At 40.8% G+C, this 9,856-nt stretch overlaps 1 protein-coding gene across 2 annotated transcripts; it reads left to right on the top strand.

Moving 5' to 3' along the window:
* The first annotated feature begins 628 nt into the window (after window positions 1–628).
* On the top strand, window positions 629–7,543 carry lyl1 (LYL1 basic helix-loop-helix family member). 2 transcript variants are annotated; one of them, XM_080880742.1, is made up of 5 exons: window positions 629–880; window positions 987–1,144; window positions 2,885–3,731; window positions 5,492–5,589; window positions 6,326–7,543. In XM_080880742.1, exons 3-5 carry the CDS (start codon window positions 2,971–2,973, stop codon window positions 6,868–6,870), a joined length of 1,404 nt encoding a protein of 467 aa, XP_080736868.1. In that variant the 5' UTR covers window positions 629–880; window positions 987–1,144; window positions 2,885–2,970; the 3' UTR covers window positions 6,871–7,543. The 2 variants fall into 2 exon arrangements, with proteins under 2 accessions (XP_080736868.1, XP_080736867.1); XM_080880741.1 differs by having other exon boundaries at window positions 629–1,144.
* Window positions 7,544–9,856: the final 2,313 nt, after the last annotated feature.

Here is a 9,856-nt window from a genome sequence, read left to right as displayed (position 1 = left end):
CAGCAAACAGAACTTGTTTGTCTGCTCTAAACGCCCATCATTTGAGGGCTTTTGTGCTAATCAGAATGTGACAACGAGCTTTAAGGGCTGATATTTTAAACAAAGATATCCCAAGTGGCCATGTTGTGCATGCATGCGATGTATGTGTGCGTTAAAACACACAGGCATATTTGTGAAAGCACGTGCATGAATGAGCAGCAGCCACATTGTCTCTTTAATATATTGTTATATAAGTGCAGCTGCAAATATTTTCTTGGAAATGATCCAGATCCCTTCAAAGTTTGGGACTGACCAGTCCAGTGCCGTGTGTATGTGTGCGTACATGCATGTAGGCGTGAACCTGCTGATTCGTGTGTGTGTGCTGGCATTGGTGGTGGAGGAAGAGGGGTGGTGAAGGTTCCTTATCTACAGGCCACAGGCAGCTTTTGAGGCTCTTATCAGCAGCCACCATATTGTACTAGCACATCCTCTTGTCCAGCAGGGAGCGGAAAACTCTCCTTGCAACACGGTTCCCTCTCGCTCTCTCTCTCTCTCACTCTCTCCCCTCCTCCCCCCCCCCCCCCCCCCCCCCCTCTCTCACTCTCTCTCCCACCTCACATTTGCCAGTACCAGAACTCTGGCAACCAGCGACAGCATTGTGTCTTCTTGGCGAAGAGATTGAGCGAGGGAAAGGACAGGCAGGACGGTGAAAGATAGAGAAAGACAGACAGAGAGAGGGAGAGAGACGAGATTGACATATGGACAGGGGGTGATGGTGGAGACCCGCACCTTCCATCTCCACGTTTTGAGTGTGTCTTCGTTCAAAGGAGCAACTTCCAATCAAAAAAACCATACATCTATGTTTCCCAGTCGCTTGGCCTCGCTCTGACTTCTTCTCTTTGTAAATGTTTTTTTCTTTGAATATTTATAATTATTTATAAATGTTTAAGAATATGAGCAGTGGTATCAGACAGCGTGGCTCCAATTCTGACCTCATAAGTTGACAGACAGACGCTGACAGGCTGCAGTGGAGTGTGAGCGACTTAAAGGAGGAGGGAGAGGACGCTAAACACTGAGCAGATACATGTGCGTTCTCCGATCACTCGAACTCTGAGGGATTTTGTACGCCATACTCACGAGCCACAGTGGATGTCATAATGTATATGTAAGTATTAAAGGTTACCTATTGTCTTACTTATTGTTCAAATTGTACGCAAATAGTTTGCAGGAAGTAATGCTTATTTAAATACTAGTAATAATAGCACAATACACATACATGATGTCCAATACATCATGTATCTATTCATTAAAAAATATTAATAATGTATTATATTTCTATTATTGACAATATATTCTAGTTAACTGTTTGAAAACATAGGATTTCTGATTTCTGTCCTAATTTAAATTATAACATTTTACCCCCAGTTATCTATTTATTTATGTAAAAATATAATACACTCTGTTTGGCTACTCGAGCAATATAGGAAAATAACAAGTGGCCTTACCAGAAAGAAAGATATTGAACAAAAATTTAAAAAAAACTTTAAGAGTTAATAACATTTTTGTCACAATTGTAAATTGAACCAAAAAAATGAGGGGACTTCTGAAAGCATTGCTTTGTGTCTTTCACTACAAAAACGAATCCTCTTTAAAATGTGTGCTTCAAAAGTAAACATGCTGGGCCTTACATTTAAAAATCAATACAATGGTTAACAAACTGCTGGGGATATGCTGCAAAAAATATATATTTATAAAGAATTAGCTGCAAATGTCATTCCTACACATCACTGCGAAAGACGGAACTGTCCAAAATAAAGTCATGACCACCAGAAAAGAAAACAGGAACAATTGCGATTGCAAAACCTGAAAAATCATGAGCTGTAAGCTTTGCAAGACAGACTAACGAGCAGCAATTTGTAAAGTACAAGAATGAATTTACTCCATATGTCAACATTTTAAAATTGCATCAAACTTCTAAATTTACAATTGAAATAAATTTCTGATGAACTGAATCCAGATTTTAAGCCATGCATCAGCTTATCAGAAACTGTTGCACTGCACGTGTGCAAACTGACCTTTAAGCACATTTTCATATCTTATAGTCTTTGCTAAACATACATCAAATATATATCCTGAGTCCATTTTTCCCTTTGTTTTGTTCAACAGACTCTTTGATATCAATCCAATCGTCAGCGTTCTGGGACTTTTGGGGTCCGTGAAAGGATTTTGACTCATATCCTCAAAATACATGTGGACAGACAGATAGACGGATAGACTTATTAAGAGAAGCCACTAGAGACTCGTTCAAAACCAAAAAAGAATTTGCTACTCGGGATGTACAGTAAAAAAAAAAAAAAAACAACACAAAAAAACCAGACTTCCCCATCACATCAAACTGCAAGAGCCACCTCCTTTATATGCTGGAGCCAGAGACTTAATCACAGCATTAGCCCCTTATTTAAGTTTGCAAATTCTATCCAACTACGTTTAATTTAAATTGAACATGGAAATTAATTAATTTGCTTTACTGGAACATTGTGCAATATTCTGTTACATTATATTACAGTTGTGCAACAGCCATCATGAGTAATAAGGCTGTACGAAAACCTCCTAAGCGTGTAACAGCAGGTGTCACTGTGAAGATTCATGAAATAATTAATAATATTGTAAAATCTAAATAAAACTGAACTGATGTTAAAAGACTTGTATGCTGAGAAATAAGGACAATTCATGCATGTATGTAGAAATGCTAAAATATTGAAAAATCTGTAGAAAAGTAGAACAAAGGAAAAGTAAATAAAGGGTTAAAAGACTCCAGGCCAGGAGAAATTTTTAAGGCCCTGTAGGACTAGCTGCGTGTGCCGGAATATAAACACATTATTGACTCTCGTGTAAAACACCACAGGGACGAGACACAGACTTGCAGCACGCACGCTGGGCAGCTGAGAAGAGCGACACCTTGACAGAGTTTCCTTCAGAGACTTCACCACCATGATGGAGAAGCTGAACTCCACTGGCCCGCCTGCCTCACCCCACAACATACCTCGCCCCTCCTCCTCTTCTTCATCCTCTGCCTCCTCACCATCGTGTGCATCCATGGAGCATAGCAGCCCTCTCTACAGCCAGCAGTCAGCATCCTTGGATGCTATCGGCAGCCCACAACCCACTAACAAGACAGGGCACAAGGGACACACGGATGTCCCTACTCCTGGCTCGACACAAGCCCTCATCACCCCAAACACAGTGTTAACCAATCAAGCAGATACAACTGCTGCACCTGAGCCCATTGCCATGGAAACGGAGGAAGAAGAGGACGAGGAAAAACTAGGGGGGCCAAAGAGCACCACTGCTCCTGCTGCTTCAGCCAACTGGTCCCCAACTCTTTCCTCGCCACCTCCACTCCTCCCGGCACCAGCAAAGACTTCCCCGTGCCCTCTTCCCCCTCCAACCTCCACAGCTGCCTTCCCTTCATCCTCATCATCCTCTCCTCTTCCTCCTCACATTCCAGTTATCAGCCTTGGCCACAGCAAGCCCCCACTGCCACTCCCAAATACCCCTTTGACTGCCCTCCACCCAATTCCCAATCTCCTACATGGGCCACATGGAGACATTCGCCGCGGCCATTTGAACTGTTTACCTGTGGTCAGCCCCGGAGCTTCTGGATCTACTGGAGGTCCCGTAGGTCCCACAGCTGCTTCTTCAGGGCCCCTGTTGTCTCATCAGTACCTGTCTGGTCACCCCTTCTTCACTAGGTGAGATTATACAAATTTGAATTCATTCATACACAGTGTGAGTCACTTATAACTTCTTGAAACAAGAGCAGTCTGAGTGCTGCTACACCATGATTAAAGTGAGTCTGGATCTTTATGCAGATTAGTATACGATATTTTTGGGGGAACATCTGGATCATGTCTCCCAATTTTCCTTTTTCAATTTGACACTAATTTCTGAAGATAGACTGCAATTATGCAATCAAAGAAACCTTACAATTCAAAAATTCCTGTATCTACTCCAAACGTTGAGCAGGATTATGTTGGTTGTTTGTTGTTGTTGTTGTTGTTTTTTAAAAGAAAAGAATCCTTTAAATTACTTTTGGAGTAATCCAAACATTAGACAAGGCCCTACTTTTGACTTCAAATTAATATATTTGAAGGCTAAAGCAAGTAAAGCTAAAGTATCCACAACAAAAAAAAGATTGATGCAAGGTAAAAAAAAAAAAAAAAGAAGAAGAAGAAGAAAAATGCATATTTGTAATGCTACCTTTTATCTGCTCGATTAAAAACTGCAACATTTGCTGACAGTGTGGTTAAAATGATCAGTGCAGTGCATGAATATGTTTATTGAATGAATTTGTTTCATTGGAAGCAAATAATTCTAGAGGTAAAATGAAAAAGTTATAAATTATGTAAAATAACCATCGCATAAATTGGAACATTATGTAAAATAAAGTATCGCACACTCATTGACTTCCTTTCGAAAAAGCCTGCAAACAGATGCGGACAACTAAACTATAAAACTCACTACAGTACAGCTTCCTGACATGCTGCTATCGAGGATGATGCCACTTTTCTCGCTGCAATGCCAAGTTTCAGATAAAACCTCAACTGCTCGGATTTCTCGACTTCCCATCATGATTAATAGCCGCTGTGCTGCGCTGTTATGTGAAAATGACAGCAGGATGTGTGCTGTTTTGAAGGGACCTCACATTTCTCACGCTAAATTTACCCAGCAGACCTTTTGGTTACCGAACACAAATTGAATCAGTGAATGTTTTTTTTCTTTGTGTGTGTGTGTGCGTGTTTGTGTGTGTGCATTTAGCAGCCAAGTAAAAAACCTTTACTTGAATATACCACTTTTCTAAACTATACATCCAGTTTTAATTACAGCTAATTTTAATCCTTAAACTGACAAAAGGAAGCAAACCAGAACTCTTAAAGCTCTTTTTGGGCCCGAGCAACTGGCAGCTCTTCTTTTACTCCTGTGAAGAAAGGCATTAATTTGCAGTCTTTATCAAAGCTCTCCTACTGTTCCTCTATTCTCTACTCCAAACGGCATTTTCTACACAGTTTTCTCACAGAAGAGTGGAAAAAGTGGGACTTTTTTTGCACAGTGGATATATCTGTGGCTTCCCCATCTGTCATGGAGGTCTGGGAATAAGCTTCTCTCCCCTTTCCTCTCTGGTTTGTTTGTAGCAGGAAGCATTGATCTATTTCATCCCCCCTGAAGTAGAATCAGCTAGTAACCAAGCTTAATGAGATTGGGTTAAAACTCTGCATGCACACTCAATCAACGCCACCACTCACATTCACACCTCCATTAATGACTTCCACCATGTTCCTGCTTTCTTTAGCCACTCTTTATGATTTCTCCCTATTCAGTTGCTATAGGAAGGAGGACGAAATGCCAAAACAACCTTATATGTGTCTTGTTTTTATTTATATGTAGCTTATTTTTACTTGTTTGACTGTAAATACGATCCCACAAATGATTCACATAGTGTTTGTGTTTCTAGTTCGTACCTGGGTTCTTCAGGAGGAAGCTATGGTGTCATCAGCAACAACCGCATCAAGAGGAGACCCTCCTCGCACTTTGAGATGGAGATGAATGAATGTGAGTTTCTGTGTGTACATCCGACACTATTATGGAGATAATTATTGTTTGAATGTTTTGAACTGTAATTTGGGGAAATTGATGTCCACATTTTGGAGATGAAGGCATATATTTAAACTATTTAAAGAGTATGTGGCAATGTTATGCACTTTTTTTCACTGCCATCACATCCTGTGAGAAAAACATACTTCCACAATTTGCTAGTCCATCTCTCAGTGCTTTTCTATATCCTGCCATTATATCCTGCCTGATTTTATCTGTTTTGATTTTATATACTGTTGTTTGTTTGTTTGTTTGTTTGTTTGTTTGTTTGTTTGTTTGTTTGTTAATTAGTTAGTTAGTTTATTTGCTTGTTTTAATCAATTTTAAATCATGCTTTTTATTTGTTCTTGTTTCTAATGTCTCTGTAAAGCACTTTGAATCACCTTGTTGTTGAATTGTGCTATACAAATAAACTTGCCTTGCCTTGCCTTGCCATGGGTATAGGAATATACCCCTGGCACCATATGCCACTTTTTTTGGAACTGAAAACCAGCTCATGGCCCAAAACCTCCTGCAGAGGAATCTAATCGTTAAAAATGGATAACAAATATTTAATATTCTTCCAAAGTCTAATTAATCCCCTCCCCCTTTTGTTAGCAAAGTTATTTTAAAAAAAAGTTGGTGATGATTTGAAGGATTTGTTAAAAAAAAAAACACCTTTTGGACTAAATCTGTGTTTATGTGTGTTTAACAGGCCCTCCCCAAAAACTCGCCCGCCGCGTCTTCACCAACAGCCGTGAACGCTGGCGACAGCAGAACGTCAACGGGGCTTTCTCGGAGCTGAGGAAACTCATTCCCACGCACCCACCTGACAAGAAACTCAGCAAGAACGAAATCCTCCGCCTGGCCGTGAAGTACATCAACTTCCTGGTCACACTGCTCAATGACCAGGATCAAGACAAGAGCAGGGACTCGGCTGAGGATGATGTGGAGGATGAGAGCATGGCTCCTGGTTTGGCAGGCAAAAAACTGAACCCTCGTTTTCAGTGCGACACTCCGCCACCATCCCACTCTGCCCTGCCTGCGTCAGCCCGTCCCGCTTTGGCGTTAGCCCACAGAGACAGAGACTCAACTGACTCAATCAGTGCCCTGGTTAATTCCCCAGCAACGTCCAGTTGCTATGGAGACACAGACAGTGAAGAAAGCTTTGGTGCTAAGACCTCTGTGGTTACCCAAGGCATTCTGGGAAAGGTCAAGAGTCAGATAGGGATGGTGGCAGCATCGAATGATGAGCGGTGACACCAAAAGGCAGTAAACACTGGGAGTTTAAATGCCAGGCAGAGACGGAGATATCAAAAGTGTTTGATCAATTGCAGAAAGGTGTGAATAAGTTTTTAAAAAAAGAGGGATTTTTTTAAATGAATTTTGCAGGTTTGAGAGCTTCTTTGTCTTTTCTGGCAATGTTGATTGTGAAGCTGTCATTTAGTGAAACACCAAACTGTGCTTTGAGGAAGGCTGAGACATGAAACTTAACAGAACACTCAAACCAGCTTCATATCCAAATATGGTAACAATGATCCTTTAATAAACATTATACAACTAAAACAGTAGAAGAAGAAAGACACGAACAGGGCCCTGATTACACGTGCTTATAAAGGTAATCCGGGGAATTTAAAATCTTCTTAGCAAATGGATAAAAATGGAAGATCTGTCAGAAAAAAGCATGAAAATCAAATATTTTGTCAGTCTCTGAAGTTTACATGTAAATAATCAGCCTTGCCTCAGTGCAGTTACGGTAACTTAAGAGTGCCTGCAGAGAAATGCATTGCATGCAGTGGTGATTTGACGTTGCCGTTTCTTAATGTCCTCGCTGCTCTAATTGTCTGAAAAGCAGGGCCGATGGTTCCGCCCTGACATTGTGACACACTTGTAAGAGACAGAAATAAAGTGTGTTTTAGTTTGCTGTTCCTTATTTGACATCCTCTTACTGCGCTCCAAAGACTGCTCTATGTCAGCACAATTTCTCAACACATTCAAATGTTTTGCCGCTCTCGGTTTAGCATACTTGTGTATGCTCAAACTCACCAGTAAGTAGCATAAAATGAACACAATGACCAAACTGCTAGATTATGAGATTAAAATGGTTTATGGTGATTGGAAGTTCGCTTCTTTTAACTTTATTTTGAAAAATCTGCACGTAAGTCATGTGTCCTTCTGTTTGTCCATAACAAAGCTGTCAGCGCGAGTAGCCAAAGCACAACTCCATGCTGTTTACGTGTGCTGTTCACCAGAATGACAGATGACTGACAATAGTGTTTCAGCATGGAAGCCATAAACAACACAAGTCAAAAAATAAAACTAGTGAGTGACGTGACACCGAGAACATGGATCTACAGTTGCCCTGCCATTCCTGTAGCAAGTCCAGCAAACCGAAAAACAAATGTTTTCCACAAGGCAATGAGGTTTTCCCAAGAAGCAGACTTTAAAGCGTTTTTATACTGGTGGAGGATTTACAGATGAATGCCCAGTCTGACAATACAATACAACATTATAGGCACAATTTGTGATCACAAGCAAATTTGTGGTGAATTAAAATGAAGACAGTGTGTGCATGTATGTGCGTTATATGTTGAAGAACAAGGGAAAAAAACTGTGAAGGCAACAATTTTTTTCGTGTGTGGTTGCGTTTGCGGAAAGTCAGGGTGGATGTGGGATGCGGTTGAAGATGGGGTTCAGAATGGTGGAGGAAAGTGAAAAGTGTTCGGGAGGGAGGGGGCTTGCAGCTGTTGCCGTGGTGCGGGTGTCTGTCTATCAATTGGCCAGGAAACGCTTACAGTTAGTCCTGTCTCATTTACGGCCAACGAGTTTCCTGGAGGTTGGGTGGTGGCGGTGTGACTGTACCATGTTTGATGGGTGTTTGGATGTGTGGGGTAGCAACCGCTGCATAGAAGAAGGGAAGATAGGAGGAGGAAAAGAAAGAGAAAACAGCCACCAGGGTGCCCTGGGAAGCCCTGCACACTTGGTTTCAGGATCATACAACAGGAAGAACTGCTTTCACAACATTGCTGTGACTGCATCTGCCCACTCGGCTGTGCTAAGCTGGGCCTTCTCCTCCCTGCTTCACTCTAAAACCTCAGACAGGATTACAGAGTGAAGCAGGGGTCATGCAAATTAAAGATAGTGTGTCACTTTGCAGTTGTACAAATTGAATTATTCAAAGATTTTTTGGATAACACACTAGATTTATTTGAGTTGTTTAACAATATATGATTTATGGGTTAGACATTAACCCGTTTTATCTTGTAAGCTTGTCCCGATAAAAAAGCAAACTGTTGAAATGTATTATTACTATTGTTACTACTGTTATTTATTCAAAAATATTTTTATGGCTGCACAGTACAGTTCAGGAAATAAACCCTCAAAATTGTAATTCAAACTCCTGGGATGTCAACCTTCTCGACTTCTGATACAGGAGGCCGCGCAGGGTGATGCTAGCCAGCCTGGGACTTAGAGATAATGCCAGTGCCTCCACCCTACCTCCTCCTCCCACCCTCAGTTGTGTCCCTCTTACGACCAGAAGCACACCCACTTACGTAAATAAATCCAATAAACGGAGTGAATTCTGCAAACTATAAACACAATTCCAAAAGATTTGGGGATGTGGCGTAAAATGTAAACAAAAAAAAATAGTGATTTGCAAATGTCATAAACACATATTCACAAGAGAACAGAAAACAGATCAAAAAAACTGAGATTTTACTATTTTGAGAAAAATATTATCTTATTTTAATCTCCACAACACATCCGAAAAAGCTGGGATGGGGCCACAAAAGGCTGGAAAATTAAGCATTCCTAAAAAGACACTGCTGGAGGAACACTGAAAATAGGACAGTTACATGAATGTGTATAAAAACACCATCTGTTTCTCAGAGTTTCTCAGAAGCAAAGATGGGCTCATGTTTACTAATCAGCAAAAAACTGCATCTACAAACAACAATTTCAGAAAAATGTTCATCAACATAAATTTGACTTTGGATCATCTACGCTACATGGAATCAAACGAGTCTAAGAATCTGGAGAAATCTCTGTCAAGGCCAACAATTAATATTAGATGTCCATGACATTTGGGCTCTCAGGCAGCACTGCATTAAATACAGGCATGACTCTGTCATGGGCTCAAGAAGAGACACCATCGTCTTTGAGCGCAGTTCACTGTGCCATCCACAATGCAGCTTAGAGCTAAATCATGCAAAGGAGGAGACATATGCGAACATGATCTAGAAAC

Source organism: Rhamphochromis sp. 'chilingali', assembly GCF_963969265.1.
Source record: "Rhamphochromis sp. 'chilingali' genome assembly, chromosome: 4".
NCBI classification, from domain to species: Eukaryota; Metazoa; Chordata; class Actinopteri; order Cichliformes; family Cichlidae; genus Rhamphochromis; species Rhamphochromis sp. 'chilingali'.
Note: the sequence above shows the minus strand (reverse complement) of the source record. Positions and strands in the feature narration are given on the sequence as shown.

Coding starts and splice junctions, on each gene's coding strand:
- lyl1 (XM_080880742.1), top strand. CDS start 2,971: ATGATGGAGAAGCTGAACTCCACTGGCCCGCCTGCCTCACCCCACAAC. Junction 3,732..5,491: donor GGTCACCCCTTCTTCACTAG/GTGAGATTATAC, acceptor TTGTGTTTCTAG/TTCGTACCTGGGTTCTTCAG. Junction 5,590..6,325: donor TGAGATGGAGATGAATGAAT/GTGAGTTTCTGT, acceptor TGTGTTTAACAG/GCCCTCCCCAAAAACTCGCC.